Below are 18307 nucleotides of genomic sequence, written 5' to 3' on the forward strand. Positions count from 1 at the left end.
GATTAGTAGATTATCAATTCACTTCTTTATTGTAGATCCCTAATACCTAGAAAAAGAAAAAAGAAGAAAGTCACTTTTTGTTTTGTTCTTATTCGTTTTCATTTTCTGTGCTGCGTTATTGTGAGGGCTAAAAAAATACATATTTAATTAAATTATCAATTTACTGAAAGAATAATTAAATAAAAATACGTATTTTATAAAGAGTGCTAGATTGTGTATAAAAATGTTGTGAAATAGTCGTGAAGTGAATATATTTCTCTGTGGGTTGCAGTGAAAAAATAAAAATGGCGGGAAACAATCTTCTCCACCTACCTACCCACCACGAACAACAAAAACAACAACAGCTCCGAACAAAACTACAAAATATCACGTTGTAAGAGCTCCAAAAATACTTGTTACAGCAACAAAAGAATAAGAAGAAAATCAAGTCACACCAAGAAAACGAAGCAGCGACGCTGGCAGAAAAGAGACGCAGTACTACAAAACAAAAACAACCCACACGTAACAAAGAAGAGCTACGTCTACGTTTAATTTTTCATTTTTCAATTTCTCTCCGCTTCAAATGACTGACCTAAATAAACTTTATCGGAAAAAAGAATAATTAAGCAAATTAACGGCAAATCTAAAACTTATTTTTGGCCCACTAAAAAAGACGAAGAAGATAAACCTTATTTTTTGTGCGTGTAAAAAAAAGCGGATAAAAATCTCAGCAAGTTAACAATTTGTAATACGCTTACAAAAAGAAACATAAAAAAGAGACAAATTGCAAATAGCAAAACATAGGAAAATAGAAACTTGTAGAACACCAACGACCTCCAACTAATAAGAAATAAATTTCACAATACATATGCCGTTTTTCACGACCTATCGTATCAATCAGGAAAATCTAGATACTCCATCGTCCTTGCTAATCGGTTCATTTTCCATGTTTGTGATATTCTTCTATTTAAAATTGCTTTATATATTAGTGGCCATTTATCTATCATTACACTACATACAATAGCAGCAGCAGTAGTAGCAGAGGAATTGATCCCACGTATACGTACTTGGCAACTAGCTTACATCTCTCCCAGGAGGGCAGAAATTACAACAAAATGTATCATTTTGTCGCTGATCATCCGCCGGTTCCGGTGCGTTTGTCATTTCGCGCGCAAATCCTAGGACATGTCCGGCAATATCTTAAGCAATTTCAGGTTGATGCCATACAATTCATGCATAACTTTCTGGCAAAGGGAGAATTTTGTGTTTACAATGATGAGAGTGGGTTGGGCAAACAAGCTGCAGTCGCTGTATTGTTGGATTCTGCTTGTGGCAATAAAAAATCATTGGTTGTGGTACAGAACGACGATGTTTACATTCATGGCTGGGAATTTCATTTTAGCGTATTGACAAATTGCAGTGTTACAGTAATAAAGGATAATAGGGGTAAGATGATTTAATTTTATTGAAACAATATTATTTTAGCTTTATTTCTATCATGTTTTGAAGTTTAAAGGTATTTGACCTTAAAAAGGGTTTTTACTTTGAAAACAATCCCTGATTACCTATCATTATGATTTTATCCAAGCCATTTTCCATAGCTTATTCGATTTAAAATTGTTTATTTTCTCACTTATTTTATTATTTTATTTAGAATTATACTTATAGTTAATATAAGGATAATTACAAAAGGAATACAAGAGCATTATCTACAAAGGCCATCGGCCATCAGTTGATGCTTGTTCAAATTTTATTTTTACATATAATTAATTTAAATATGTTTATTTTCTCACTTTGTTTTATATTAGTTAGTTACGTTTGTATGTAGCTATACATAAATATATTCATTTCACGCTGCTTTTTTTTTTTTTTTTTTTTTTTTGAATTTACATAAATGAAAGTGTGGTTTTTGCTTTTTATACTTATTGCGAAATTCAAATGTTAATAGGTATTTTCGTATTCATCATAAACCCCTTGGTTGAATCACCAGAAACAAAACAAAGTAGGCTTGTCAAATGAATTAGAATTTATAACAGGTCTAAAAAGATTTATTGGACTTAGAATAGTCCAGTTAATTTAAAATCCAATTGGAATCTATTCTTTAAAACCATGTACCATTTTCAAATCTTCTCAGATTTGTGTGGTACTGAAACTGTTGATTACTAAATAATCCTTATTATTTGTGATTTCATAAGGAGAATTGGATTATGTTGAATCATTCGCCCTTCCGATGCATATTTTTTAAGAGATCTTACCCTATTAGTAGGTTAAAGTAATCGCATTAGCGCTGTCTGGCTGGCTGGGGCGCACGATAACTCTCGTTTTAGACCAAACATTAGACCTGTTCGGGTAAACTTATTTATTTGCACTTTTAATAAAAAACACCTCTCACGGGCTATAAATGATAGAAACAATTTTCTAACTAAAAATTCAAAAATTTATAAAATTGTTGATTAAATTTAGAAATTAAACCTTTACTAACGCACATTTTTAAAAAGTAATTGTAGGGAAAGACGGCCTATATAGTTGTTAGATACTGTCAGTCAAGCTAATAAAAGATAAGCTAAAGTAAATTCTGGGAAAAATAAGTAATCAGTTTTTTCTTGATGATATTGCAAAATTTTAAGGAGGTTCGGAAGCATGTTTCATAATTTTACTACTCGAACTGTAAATGATTGCTTATAGACGTTATGACTGTGATTTTCAATTAATATTAGAGTATTTCTGGACAAGTATTTCTGAAAGAAGTTTGGCAAAGACTGACTTTCCGAGGCGCAATGATCAGATTCGTATTTTAGTATAGATACGAACACAGCCTATATTCCTTGCGAGACGATCTTTGTTCGTAGGTTAATAAATAATTCAAAGATTTCATGGGCTATCAATGATATATATTCCAAAGACTGGAAAGCCAGCCAAGCCACTCGTTGAAGAAAGTTTACATACAGATTAGTCTCTCCTCTTTTCCCAGTTTAGATTAGGCAAGTTTACTTGCGGCAAGCCTTTGTAGAAGAGAAAGTTTAGGAGAATAGAGATTTGCTCGTACTGGTAGTTTTCAGATGGTTCGGTTTATATTTTTCGTGATTGACATTATTATTAGTATTTTGAAAACAAGAAACAAGGCAATTTTAAAATGGAACGAGAACAATTTCCGAAAAGGAAATCGACCAAAGTAAATTGGGACTTAAAACACTAGAAATAGAAAATAGATCTTAAATAAATCGTGACCTCATAAGCAACTCACAACATGCTTATGTAAAAGGTAAATCTACAGAAACATCGTTACACGAAGTTATGTGTTATATAGAAAAGTAAAAGGACGAATGGGATCACACCTTGGTCGCCTTTCTTGACATAGAAGAAGCGCCTCTACATCTTCACTGATGTGCTGAAGATAGGAGAAGGTGTGTATTGTGAAGAACTTAACATGTTTGTTTTCAGGCAGATTTTTGTTTGTGTGCTGAAAGCTTATAACCGTTAAAGGGAATGACCGACAGGGGCGTTGAGCCCAGCATGGCCTCTTCGGAGATTGGGATAAGTGAAGATTATTAAATTCAGGATTTCTCCTGGGTAAGTGAGCATGTTTCCTTTCACAGGCTGAGATAGTTTATTGATCTACGCTAACCGCTCTTCTCCTTAGTCAACTGAGTCGCAGAGCTAGTTGAGGCGGTGGGAGCCTTTTCGAGCAAGGTTTTGGTCAATAGCGTTCTACCTCGGAATGCTAGTTTTATGTTTCTGGCCGATGGACAGAGAGTCCTTCTGGTATTTCGAAGGTCTTGGTTTAAAGGAATTAGTAATTTCCACTGATGCCGAGGCCAGTTTATCGGCAACCACACGCGCTTGAACTACTGTGTTATTGGGTTCGTAGTCAGATAACGTGTCCTTGGTCTCAGCAAAAGCACTACACTGACTCAGGGTCAACGTTCACTCCAGAAGGTCTAAAAGTTGCCTGTTTGGTCAGCAAGACTGTCTTGGAAAACTTCTAAAATGGGTATCACTTGTACGTCCCCACCCTGAACCGTAGCCTGAATTTCTCCAGTCTAAGTCTTTTCCATGAGCGTTGCGGAAGTGTTGTCATTGTTAGGTTTTTTTTCAATTTTTTTTTTATTCGGATCCACACGTCATTTATTTAATGGGGAAATGGAGGTTGATCATGGCGTAGGCTTTCCGTACCATGCCAGTGACTCGATAACTAAGTCTATACTACATTGAGACGCCCAAATTTCAAAGAGGCTTCGTCCTAATACTGATCGTACCGTAAGTGCAAACTTTGGAACACCAATTTTACGCTGTCAAAATTTCCAGAATATTGAATGAAGAAAAGTGTGGCTTTAAGCCCCCGCATCGTACGTAAATCAGAGATCAGAACCGCTGCATTAGATCTATGACAAGTAAGTGGGAGGATAACAACATTATGTGACGATATGAAAGAGACTGAAACAATTGATCATCTTATCTTCCGATGTCCTGTGTTGGCAGTCGAATAGGGTTGGCAATCTAGTCCTAGTTCAAAATTGTATGTCCTGTCCTAGTTCAAAGGTTTTGGTGTGTATGAGTGGTAAATCTCTCTCTCTCTCTCTCTTATTTGTCTCCCAGAGATGCCGCCGCTGGTAACATATTGCAAGAGTCTTAAGTGGCTACGGGGCCGGTCATACTAGACTCAATAAGTTCAACCAACCAGCCCTCTGTTATATCTACTTTCAACCAACCACTGAAGTGGCTGTCAACAATCAACGGCAGCTGTGCATGAGACATGGAATCAATCCGTCTGTTGCAAAGTTATGACTTGAACCTATGGACAGAGGCAACACTGGCTAAACGAAAAAAAAATATCTTTTCCATAAGAATTGCTCAAATTACGTTATGGTTGGTGACAGTAGGGGGTTTTCGGAACTTTTGACCTCTTATCCCCAACTATAAGCCGTGTTAAAAGTCGAGAAAAAGATTTGACTCAGTTGATAATTAACTTTCTGGACCGCCTGCAGAATGCTCTTAATAACTCTTGAACGTTTCACACATTCAACTTTGGAAAGATATTTTTCGTTAGAAATTCTCTTCCAGCAAAAAAGACTTACATACGTTAGAATTGGACGAACCACGTTTCAATACAGACAGTGCATTATGAGTGGTTTAAGTGTCCAGCCCATACGTATCGAGTTCATGTATAAGTATAGTACAATTAAGGGGTCGATTATGGATAGCAACTCAACTGTAGATGCGAAAATCATGCAATTAAAATGAGTAAAAAGACGGAATTTTTTTGTCAAATTCAGTCAATATCAGTGTTTTGAAATTCCAGCTATTAATTTAATTCTAAAAAAGTATAAATTCTAATGCGAAAATAGAAATTTTATTACTAAATTTACTGTGGGCAACGCAACTTGCTATCCATAATCGACCCCTAAATATCCCTTCTAGAGCATTTCTCAGTGTTTTTCTTCACCGTCATTAGATTATTACAAATTTTTAAATTAGCACATATCTCCAAAAGAAAATATATCCTATCATAATGTGGTTAATGGAGTGTACGAGATTCCTCGGTCAGCAGGAGTTCTGAGTCGTGGGAACGTTAGATAAAAAGGCACAATTCCGGTTTTCGTTGGGTACGACATTTCCCACGTAATAACCACATTGTGGCAACAATTTTTGTCCCTGTCTGTTCGATATCTCGTTTATCACTAAGAGCCATAACAACGACAAGCACCCTCGGTTTGACCCACGAGTGAGTCAAATACTATATTATGTGGATTGATATAGTATTTGCTGCCAACCTTAACACGTTCGCGGACGCAAAACGCAAGTCAGAGAGGTGCAAAAATGACACCCAATTATTTTCGAAATTAGATATATTGTATTTATTTATTAATTATTAAGATTGTTATAATTTTTAATTTATTATAATATGGATTTTTATGAAATTAATCGTACTATGTATATTAATCACCAAAAATTACGATTGTTTACAAGTAAATGAATAATAATTGACTTTGCATGTGAATGCTATAGCATTCACGTCATCCTACGTCACCATGAAAATGAATGCTATAGCATACACGTCCGCGAACGTGTTAAAATTATGTATACAGGGATTAGTTTTTCAGTTCACTCACATATGTATATGCCTCTATTGCATAAAAAGCTATTTCCTACGAAAAAAAAACCCTGAAAGGAGAAGGGGACATTTTCTTAAGTATTTATTGGACTATAATAACTCAGGAATTTGGCCTTCCTATTAGGATCAAATGAAATATTGGAACGGTGGTTGTACAAAGGTGTATATATCACATTATTTCGTTTTCAATTGGATTTGACCTACGCTTATCTTGTTTATATTTCTAAAACGTTTATGTATTTAACTAACCATATGTACATTTAATCATGTCCATACATACATTAATACATGTACATTTTTAACGAATAGACTGCATTTATTTATACCGACTGAGAGAGTAAATGGGTTATATATAGAATACTATTCTTTACCAAGCCTTATTGTTATCAATATTTTTATTATATTATTGTTTTGAATTTATGATTAGTTTGCGGTTTTAAGGAATTTAAATGCATTTTACACAAATGCAAACTTGATAGGAAAGTTCTTTATTGAAATCTTAGGTACATTTTTTACTTTTTTCAAAGGTTTGATATATGTATATAGACCAGAAGACGACAAAAGGCGAAATACAATTGTTAGTATTTTTTATACTCTTTTGATATATCGATCTTCAAGAAACGTTCTTAGAAAGTTATCGTATTTCAGAAATTGTTTACTGATATCTTTGGTACATTATATCAGAGAAAAAAAGTATAAAATGAGTTTGACCTTGACGATTTACACATTCGAGATAAAGTTTGATGAGTTTTATGTGTTTACAATTTTTGTTTTAACGACAATAGCTACAAGTGTGATCCCCTTTGTCAAATCAAGGCCTCAAGTTTTTGGGGTTCCCAATCCGGGAAAGTGCAAGTGATGAAGAAAAAACTTCGAGACAAAACACCATATTTACGTTAGAGCTTTTATCGGGTTAACCTCCTATTTATGTATTTATTTGTCGTATACGCAATGGATTTGTCAATTGAACCGCACAGGGTTAACTAAGTCCAGTTATATCTAAACGTACTGTTAGCTGAATTACTTTACAAATATATATATATCGTATAAATTTATTAATTCTACACGGAACATACAAATTAATGTTCCATTGATACGGACATCTACTTATGAACACTCTTTCCTAGTACGTATCTATCGGGTTTGGAACTGTTTGCCGAGTTCGCTAAAAAAGTTTTTCAAGTCTTACCTCACCTATAAGAAGTTATTAAAATCACATTTCAACGGAGAATTGAACATATATAAGATTTACTCGTTGCTATGGGATCCTTTAATTAATTTAATTTTACAATTTTCATATGACCCCTCCAATTGTTATCATTGTTCGTTTTAAATCTGTCTACTAGTATTCAAATTGAAATTAAAAAAAATATGAATAATACATACATACGTACATACATTCATAAATACATACATATCTACATATGTGAATATGAATCAAATTCTGCACAAAAAAAGTTATCTAAAGTATTACAGACACCCTATTACAACACATTTTTAAAAGTTTATGTTTATCATATGTGATTTTTGCTAAATTTTTGCTTTTCTTTTTATTGCAGATACTACTGACTCACCGCATAATATATACCTTGCAAAATGGAGTACATTGAGGGCAATCGATGACTTAAGTAAATTCGATTTTGATTACATAATTTTGGATAATCGAGGGCAGATGTTAAACAACACATTCTGTATGTCGATGCTGTTGAAACATTACGAACGTAAAATTAATATATTGATCTCAAGCGTAGATATAACTGTAAGTTGCTATAATTTATAAAAAAAAATAATATTATTAAATTGTTCTTTTTTTATTATTTTTTCAGAGTGATCTTAAACTTCTGCATAATATTCTTAAACTTGGTGGACGTTTGGAGCCACGTTATGCTAATTTTAAACAATTTGAAGAGAAATTCAAATTGCCGGATGCCAAGGAGTTAACGTATAAGAAAGTTGATCTAGAGGACTATTTCTTAAAGAGAGAACGTTTGGCTGATTATTGCAAGTATGTTGATAATATTGGCGATGACATTTTTATATTTAATATTACTATATGAAAAGAAAACCAATCGTACCGAAATCGGAACAAAATTCGGACCGAAATCGTAACGATATCTTAACGAAAGTTGTATGAAATGGTTGACATAATTTCGGAACGAAATGTCAGAGCGAAATCGGATCGATTTCGGTCAGAATTCGGAACGAAATCGGAACAAAATCCTTGGGAAATTAGGAATGCGAATTTTTTTCGTACAGATTTCTGAACGATTTCGCAATAATGTCGTATGAAAATCTGAGGTACCTTCCGAATCTTCGTTGTTGAGTCTATCAGCACTAGGTTGGATTTTTATATTTTGCATTTATATTTAAAATATTTGAAAATTGTATATGCGAATTTTAAGACCAAGCATTTTGTTTTTCGACAACAAACAAAAATGTTGCTTGTTAGATATATACAAAAGGTGGTTGTTGTGCGAAGGGAAATTTGTTTCCGACATATCGATCCGAATTCGTACCGAAATCAGAAGAAAAACAGTAGCACATTCGAAGGGAAATTTACTTCCTATATTTACTCCGAAATCTGAACGAATTCCCCTACAAAAAATCGTTTAGAAATCGGAACGAAATCTGAACGATTTTAATTCCGAAATTGTTCCGATGTGTCGGACATCAGACATTTGGTTTGCTGGGAAGATATACATACTCTGCCACTTACTTGAATAGTCTCCCTATTAGAAAAAACTGCCATAACAAGAAAGAGAAAATACAACTGAAAATTACAATAATTCGGACATCTTTCTATAGATACCGACCCAGTCAGGTAAAAGCTTCGTTGTGTCAAATCTGCCTAGCCTTATTCCGATAGTGCTGTTCTACCAGCCGCATGAAGTGGGAAAAAGGTGGCTATACCGATTTATTGATTGCTGCAAATGGTGACTTCGCTCTATTACAAGCTATTTTCTTCAATGTTGCAATAACCTGGGACCCAACAAAAAGTTACGATTGATTTTAACTTACCTTAGGCGTTCGTGCAATCCAAAACTGCATTTGATAGATTAGGACCAAATATTTTTTTTCCATAAACTGAAGTTCGACGTTGATAGTCACCGTTCCACCGATGTCCATTTTCCTATTGTTTATTAGTTCTGTAGCACAAGAATTTCCATCGCCAGCAGTTTCCAATAAGCGACGAAAATTTGTGTAAAATGTCCAAACTTTTAATTCACATTGGTAGTTTTGTAATCTAATTTTTGTTTTTGAAAATAGTCTCGGAAGATGAATTAGTTGGCTTTAAGTTTGCCTTTGCCCGCTGAAAATATTCCTCTTACTATTTTTATGTCTATTTATCTTTTCAGAAATTTCCGTTTGCGACGTTATTGTCATCAATATGAACAACATTTACCGCTGGTCACACCTGATCGTTATAAAATCAATTTAGATGTATTTAGAGAAAAACAGAATGCCACAAATTCCGAAAACAGCAGCGTTGAGGTCTCTTCACAAAATCTTCAAGATGATAGGGTGCGAGACACCCAAGAACTGTTTGAGGAATATTGTCGACAGAGGCGAAAGCAACAGGAAATTCAACGACAAAGACTGGAACAACAAAAAAAGGAACAGCAAGCCAAATTGTTGGAGCAACAAAAACAACAGAAAGAAGCAGAAGTCGTGGTGGAAACCGTTTGCGATGTTGATGACGATGAGGTGGCTTTTATTAATGAGACTCCGCAACCAGTTGTGCACGACAAACCACCAGCGACAACAAGTAGAGATAATACCGACGAAGTTATTATGATGTCTCCATTGTTATTGGTTTCTGATTCTGAGGATACTGAAGATGTTCCGGAAATATGCAATGATCCTAACGATGAAGCGAACATTGTGGATCTTTCAACAGAGGACGATGAAAATGAGAAAAACGATGAAGTAGCCAATGAGCAAGAAGAAAACACAACAAGTACAGAAACAGCGACAAAGGCACAAAAGAAATACTCTATACGCAATGAAATTGAAAGATTAAAAGCGGACATTGCCACAAATCTGAAATTTCAAAATGAGACAACGCCAAAACGTCGGACTCGTCATGCCGATGATAATGACTGTGCAAATAATAGAAGAAGGCGTGGAAAAGATTCAGAGAGGGCAACTACTCCAAAAGAAGGGGTTACATCCAGCAGTTCAACGAAAAGAAATCCATCGCCAGCTGAAAAGAAAAAAGAAGTATCTTCAAAAACAAATACCAACAAAGAAAACAAAGGAGACGAAAGTGCTGCACAACAATGCAAATCAAATGATAAGGACAAATCTTCGAAAGCTGGTCCAGAAAACAGTAACAACGAAAGTAGCTCAACTACTCGAACCTCAAGGTCTATACGAAAAATTGATCTCACTTCAGAGAACAATTCGACGTCAGATGGCAAAACTCCCGTCACTACCAAAAAAGGTCTCGCAACTAGGAACAGCAGTCCTCAAGAAGCAAATAAAACACCTACTACACCAGACCCTAATATTGTTATTAAAATAGAACCCGAAGAAGAGAATACACCACAGCCATCATCATCTACAAAACGTTCAGCTTCGAAAGAAATGTCTACAAGTGTAGAAAAACGTCCTACCGCAAAAGAAATGAATGCAACGCTAGAACGTATAAAACGAGAACTTGACATTGACCGTGTCGTTATCTACAGCAAAGAAACACGCAGTGCAAAGCGTTCAACCAGATCAGGTGGTAGTGAAAAAAATAGCAAAAATCCTAAAAATTCATTGTTTAGCAATGATAAACCCAACAAAACAAAAAAGACTACCCACGATAAGCAAGAAAACAAAACACCAAAAGCAAAGGCACAGTCGAAGACTACAAAATCTAGTGAAAAGGATATGGTAGTTGATACACAAGCTCCTGTCATATCGATGACATGTTCCCAAGATTATGAAATGCTACAATGTGCTCAACGTCTCAGTAATGTGAGTGCATTAGAGGGTAATAGTCAAAGAAAAAACTCGGCATTTCTTGTCCCTCCCACACCAATATCTACAAAAAATTCTTTAATACCCTCATCAATGAACAGCTTCTTTGGTGATTCAGAGGTTGTATTTGTTCCACCAACACCACCAGGCGGTGGTGGTACGACAACAGCCAATAAAAATGACGTGATTGTTTTGTCGGGATCAGAGGAAAACGAAAATACTTCTTCGCAGCAGTCAGCGTCAACTAGTCGACGGACAAGAGCCCTTAAGCCAAAAAGAGTACAAAATAAATCAGAAGAGCCAGCAGCGAGTAAAGTGCCTACATTTTCACAACTGTTGGCCCAACAAAACACTCGTGCCAGTGCCAAATCACCAGATCTCTTTAGCAATTGTTCGGACTTGGCCCAACTGCCTTGTTCACAAAATGCCAATCAATCAATTAATGAAGAGCCTAATGCACCTTTTGAGGGGTTCAAAATCTTTGGGTCTGAAGTTAAGCAATTACAACAACACTATGCAACATCAACTAGTGGCAAGGGAAAGAAACCTTACAGAGATCGAAGTTGTTTAGATATTTTGGAGAATATGTTTGAGCCGCCCAATAAAAAGCAAAAAACAAAAGCTAACGGTAAAAATGACAACGAAGTAGCCGCACCCACCCAACCACTGAGAAGTCATACACAAAGGGCGAAAGTACAAGGGCCCATAGTACCCCACCATCCAATAGAGGCTATAGCCGAAGCCAAAGCTCAGCTGGAAAAAAGGAATCGTTCACTTGCATCGTCCTCCGTAAATGAAGATGAAATATTTGAAATAACAAATAATGGTACATTCGGTAGTGTTTTGCGTCTACACTCGAACGGCGAGATCTCACCAGTGCATCAGACACAAAAATCCCAAACACAACACAACAAAATTACCAAATATTTTCAGGGAGGTTTAACACAACATGTTACAAGTTCTCAGGAGGATAGTGGCAATAACTCAGAGGCTGGTACTCCGAGTAAGAAACAGCAACAACAGTATGTCAATCAACAACATATGACAAGTACACAATATGCGAATTTGAAAAAGTCACCAAAACAAAGGTGTCCAACCACAACTCAAACAACAAAACTAACAAAATGGTTTACATCCAACAACAACAACAACAGCGGCAGTCAACAAGATAAAGAAATACCACAAGCGCAGGTTTCAAAAAGCATATCTTCTTCCTCGGGAGCAACAAAGCAGTCGAGCAAAAGGAGGCGTCGTTTAGATTTAACCCAAGTAACCGCCAATGACAGTGACTGATAACATTTGTGTATGTATGTATGATTGTAGTTATATATATTTTTTATTTTCTTACTTTTTTCGAAAGTAATGCATTTTTATTTTTTTATTATTTTACAATGAAATGTTTTATCAGTCGCAAGTTTTTATCACATGTAAATCATTTATTTAATTCACATTTCAAAAAAACAAAACCTAGTACAAATTAAAAACGAACCATTTGATGATCATTTCCCCCACATTTCATTTTACAATCAGGAATTAAGACACCAAAATGAATTCAAGTACAAATTCCAAACTAGGAAACACCAATATAAATACATACATCATATATAATTATGAAAACTTACTAAATTGAGTAGACTCAATAAACATTTTTGAAGAGAAAACCCAAATTAAACTATTATTTTATAATTTATTTTCACGTAATTATTATTTCAATTGCGACTAAGATTGATGATGCTTTTTGTGACTGAGAAGTTATGATTGGCAAAGAGAGTTTTTGCTATTTTATTATTTATGAATGTATATTTCCAATAATCAATGTTTGAGGTTAGATCTCCTATCGTGTTTCTTATCTACATACGTAAGTAGATAATATCATCAATAGGAACAAATTATTTTTATTTTAAAGATGTACATTTTATTTTTAAATTGCAGTGCCTTAAATAATTTATTAAGCTTTTACAGAAAAAATCGATAACTGAAGTTAAAATGGTGGCAATTGAAACGCAAATTTTACGGCATGACGAACATTTTGGCCATTTACCAAGAAATTACTTAGGCAAGAATATCAGCCGCTTATGTTCTAATAATCAATATCGTAATAACGGTTTATGACACCATATACATATTTTCGAAAGAAATTCGTTTTAGGATTCGATTAAGACATGTGTAGATGAAAAAAAAATCAAACAAAAAAAAAAATAGCCGGAGGAATTTTTAAATAAATCGAGGTCACATTTTGATTTTTCTGAATTTCAGAATGGGCTAAGAGAAAGAAAATGTTGTAGCTGTGAAAATGATTTTTCCTTACCATTTTCGAGATATGGAGCTCAAATTGGGACAATTTACTAACACCTTCGCCTGTTTCTTGAAAATGGCAGTCATGACATTGTATTATAAGTAGGCGATGGATTCAGTGTATTGTCCTAATTTCACCTTCTATATCTCAAAAATGGCAACATCTAGGAAAAAATCATAAGGGTGAATCATGTAGAAAATTTTAATAACAGCAAAAATTTTTATAGTCCATTTTCTATAGTACTTGCCGAATAGATGATTGTAAAATTTGAAAAGGATAATGGGATCTATGTTTGATTGGAATTATCTATCTTATGATTGGAATTATCATATCTACCTAGTAGTCGGTGTCTTCCTTTTAACATGGGACACCTACAAAGATGTTCGGGAGTCTCTATCTCTACTGAAGTTAGAAACCTCACTCTGCAGTGACCTGTGATGAGTTCCACAGCTATTTTCTTCCCCAACTTGTCGTGTGAAAGAAGGGAGGTTGATCTATGCGGGAGATCACAGGCATTGTTGTAGCAGCATAAAAACCTACGTAGAATCATAGGTTTTATGCTCATTTGACAGCCGCTGGCCGAAACACTATGGTTTCGGAGCAATCCGATACGAAAGAACCCGCTGCCATGTGATTGAAGAGTCATCTTTGGTGCTGTAGATTTCACAAAGTTTGCCGATGCAGTAGCACATTGATGGCCTGACATTTTCATCAACTGGTAGATCGATTGACATAGACCCACCTCGAGCTAGTTCATCACATTATATTACTATTATATGTTTCACGATATTGCTTATACCGTCCAGAGCGTATCTGCAATCAGGAAAATATCGAGTTTTCATGGTCCAAGACTTGAGAGCCCTGAGCGCCGTTTGACTATCCACATATATAGTTACCGGTCCTATAAGGTTGCTTTCAAGTCTTTACACCAATTCTGCAGCCTTCCTGATAGCAAGAATCTCTGCCTGGACGACGCTGCAGCTATCATTAAGCTTACATTATTGTTTATTTAATGTATTCTCGCAGTAAACACCGACGGCAGTTCCTTCATCTTAGATCCGTCTGTGTATATTGCCAGAGTAATCTTCAGCCCAAGTCCCTACTTATAATGTGTCAAAGCTGAAGAATGTAAGCATCCACCTATCATTTAGTTCAAATTGACTATTAAGATGAAGACTTTCGCATGTCCGAACAACATGTTTAGGATAAGATGGACAGGACAACGGTTACATACAGGCAATGCATGAATGTATTCTCAGTTTCCAAATTTCCCAAGTTTGTAACGAGGTATTTTGCTTCCGGAGAAATCGCAAAGCAATCCCGTCGTGCCATCCATGTCACCCTCTTTAAAAAAAATAAACGATCTTAAACAAAAATTCCGTATTTTAGTAATTAACTCTAGGCGTCTAAGGGCTCTCCATCCGTTTTCAGAATATTGGTCAAAACCCTAGCAAAGGCCGTTTAGAAGTGTGAAAGGAAATTTCTTATATTGTGTGACATGTTGTTGTTGTTGTTGTAGCAGCATATAATGCTGGGTTGGCAGCCGCTGGCCGAAACACTTTTGGTTTCGGGTCAATCCGGTACGTAAGAACCCGCTGCCGTGGGATTGATTGTGTGACATTTGTTGGATTTTCTTCCATATGAGCAATCTTTATATCTTTTCTATATACATATAAAAAAATGTGAAAATATACAAAATGTCCTTTATTTATTTTTACTTTTATTTTGTATTTATTTATTATTTTTCAATAAAGTACACACATAAAATATTTAATCGCCTAAGTCGCAGTCATTCATATACACTTCAATTTCGAATGAAAACCCGCCCAACTTTTTTAAAAGCGAATCTATGAGTTTATTTGCATATTAGATGGAACAGCATAGTTTTGTTTCTCAACATTTTCGAGGCCAAACATTTCAATTGTCAATCAAATAGTCGCAATAACCAAAATTCTTCTAATCAACGTTTTATTAAGCGAAGCCCATTACACCTCACTATTTTTAACATATCGAATAAAATTGATTCTAAAAAAATAAATTTTAATAATCATTTAAAACCGAAATTATTAGTTGAGTGTTATTACTACATTTTAATCCTCTGCATCATTATTTGTTGCTTTTTTATTAAAATCGCACAAACGATGTTATTTTTTGAAAGAAACATTAATAGGGATTTATATAAGAATGTTTTAAAAATATTAATTTAAAATTGGAAAAATTTCGTCGCATATAAAAGTTGAAAAAAATATATAAATAAATTAAAAATGAAAATTGTAAAATCATTTTAGTTCAATGTGTAACAAAACAATAAAAAATATAAAATATAATTTTGAAGAAGCAAATAATTTGCTGAAATGCTTTAAGGTTAAACTTCTATTTTTAGAATTTTATTTTTAAATAAATTGTTAAGCAAAGCTAAATTTTATTGAAACAATCACATATGTCTTCGTATTACTAATTGTTTCTTTTCTTCTTCTTTTATTCCTAATATAACTTCATATGCATATTAGAAATGTTAACAAAAAACACAAATTCGAAACTTATAAACAAAAATATACAAAATTTTATTTTTATTAAAACCTACATACTTATTTAAAGTACACATGTTTTTAAACAAATGCAATGTAACTACAATTCTCCTAAAAAAATGTTGTTATATTTGTAGTTGTTTTTTTTTTACTATTTTAATTGTTTAATACTATATTTAGTGTACAATGGCTATTCTAATACATACATATCTACTATTAAGTTCGTTCACTTTGAAATTAATAAAACAAACCTAGTTTTTAGTATGTTTAAGATTTTTTTCTTTTTTTGGTTGAATTTAAATAAAAGTATAAAAAATAATATCAAAATCAATTGCGTTGTCGTTGTTGTTGTTCTTGTTATCAATGTTTACGATTGAAAATTACTGTCAGGTTGTGTATAACTGCTTTACGTTGGAATTCCAGTTCACGTTTACAGGCTGCTCCGAGGAATGGCGGACATTCGTAACGTATTTTTTCTTTGCAGTAGGTGTCGTTGTCTCGTGCCACGAAACTGGCTTCACTATCTGCATGTACTGTTAAAACAGAAAAAAAAAACAAAAAATATAATTAATTTATTGCATACAACTTCCATTAAACATAAATGTTATTGTTGGGCCATTATCTTAGGAAGTATTGACTTACTCCGGAACAAAATGTACCATTGTAAATGAGGCTTACTGAAAAAGAATCAAAACGATGCGAGAGGAGCTCTTAAACTTCACTTTATCCGAATTTTGTGTGGGAGGTACACGAAGGAGTGGACCGATATAGTCTATATTTCAATCCCATACTGGATGAAATAATACGATGTGCAAAAATCAGAAACTCCCTGCGAGAACTATCTTGCGGATTTGCAATTTGGTTGGTGCCGTCAGTGTTTCTTGGAGCTTTTAGGCCAATATCTCAGGAAGTATGGACTTGCGCAAGAAAAAAATTGTACCGTCGTAAAGGGAGCGCAAGGAAAACTTGCTGAAAAAAATGCAAAACCATCCGAGAGGAGCTCCTAAACTTCACTTTATCCGAATTTTGTGTGGGAGGTACCCGAAAGGAATAATACGATGTGCAAAGTTTTGACCAAATCGATTGCTCCCATCAAGAGTAATTATTACGGGGTCGATTATGAATTGCCACTAAACTTGAGTTGCGTTGTCAATTGTCAGCACAACTGAGATGAAATGTTGTATTATTGGTGTCAACCCAACTGGGTTGTCGATAAACGTGTTGTCGATAGTGTTTTTTCAAACTTGTGAATTCTATTAAATCCAAAAGGCACAAAACGCCAAAAACTATTTTAAAATAAGTTCAGTGGAATTATTTTTTGATGATTAAGAAAATGTACAGGACACGTCATCTTACTTACTTACTTAGTTGGCCCATTACAGAACATTTGTTCCATAGACCGAACTAAGAAAAGATCTCCATTCCTCTCTGTTTTTCGCTTGACTTTTTGGAATACCGCGCCTTTTCATTTCTTCATCCACTTGTATGCTCCATCGAAGCTTAGGCCTGCCGATTCTGCGTGCACCGCCATGTGGCATGTATTCATACGCCTTTTTAGCGGGCTCATCATCGCTCATTCTCATGATATGGCCTAGCCAATGCAATCGTTGCAGCTCGATACGTTTAACTATATTCATGTCTTTGTATAGCTTATATAGCTCGTGGTTCATACGACGTCGATATTCACCGTCAACGCAAATCGGCCCGTAGATCTTTCGAAGAATTTTCCTCTCAAACTCACCAAGCACTGCCTTATCTGCTTGCGCAAGTACCCATGCCTCGGAGCGATACATTAGTACGGGTAGTATCAGCGTTTTGTATAGTGTTATTTTTGTTTGACGAGATGTGGCTTTGTTTTTAAATTGCTTACTTAAACCAAAGTAGCATCTGTTGGCCAATACAATTCTTCTTCTTATTTCACAACTGATGTTGTTTGTTGTGTTTATGGCAGTGCCGAGGTAGACGAAGTCTTTAACTATCTCAAAATTGTAGGTACCAACTTCCACAGTTGGTCCGAGCTCTATGGACGCTTTGCGCGTCGACACCATCAATTTGGTCTTTTCGCCGTTTACCGCCAGACCCACTTTCGCAGATTCTGCTTCGACCTTCCTAAAGGTATCAGTTACTTCCTCTACTGATCGTCCCATGATGTCTATGTCATCAGCATAGGCAAGTAACATGTGGCTATTGGTGTAAATTGTGCCATTTCTTTTGACTTTTGCATCTCGTATTACCTTTTCCAGCAAAATGTTGAATAGGTCACACGAAAGGCTGTCTCCTTGTCTGAAACCTCTTTTGGTACAAAATTCTTCGGAGAGGTTCTTTCCAATTTTAACTGAGGACCTAGTATCAGTTAAAGTCATCTTACAAAGCCGGATGAGCTTTGCGGGGATACCAAATTCAGACATTGCGTGGAATACCTTT

The 18307-nt window shown here is 34.9% G+C and overlaps 2 protein-coding genes across 2 annotated transcripts in view; one reads left to right on the forward strand and one right to left on the reverse strand.

Annotated features, from left to right (window-relative positions):
* Positions 1 to 16214, forward strand: SuUR (Suppressor of Under-Replication). Its single transcript, XM_073983150.1, has 4 exons — positions 1 to 1425; positions 7651 to 7850; positions 7918 to 8096; positions 9448 to 16214. The coding sequence occupies exons 1-4, from the start codon at positions 1095 to 1097 to the stop codon at positions 12350 to 12352; spliced, it is 3615 nt and encodes a 1204-aa protein (XP_073839251.1). The 5' UTR covers positions 1 to 1094; the 3' UTR covers positions 12353 to 16214.
* Positions 12973 to 18307, reverse strand: part of LOC141402263 (uncharacterized) — a 24127-nt gene continuing 18792 nt past the window's right edge. The window contains exon 3 of the mRNA XM_073983168.1: positions 12973 to 16416. Coding sequence (XP_073839269.1) covers positions 16244 to 16416 — 173 coding nt within the window. The 3' untranslated portion in view covers positions 12973 to 16243. The remainder of the gene's footprint in view (positions 16417 to 18307) is intronic.

The sequence above is a fragment of the Musca autumnalis genome, unplaced genomic scaffold, assembly GCF_047663935.1.
Source record: "Musca autumnalis isolate F117 unplaced genomic scaffold, ASM4766393v1 scaffold_4, whole genome shotgun sequence".
Lineage (NCBI taxonomy): Eukaryota > Metazoa > Arthropoda > Insecta > Diptera > Muscidae > Musca > Musca autumnalis.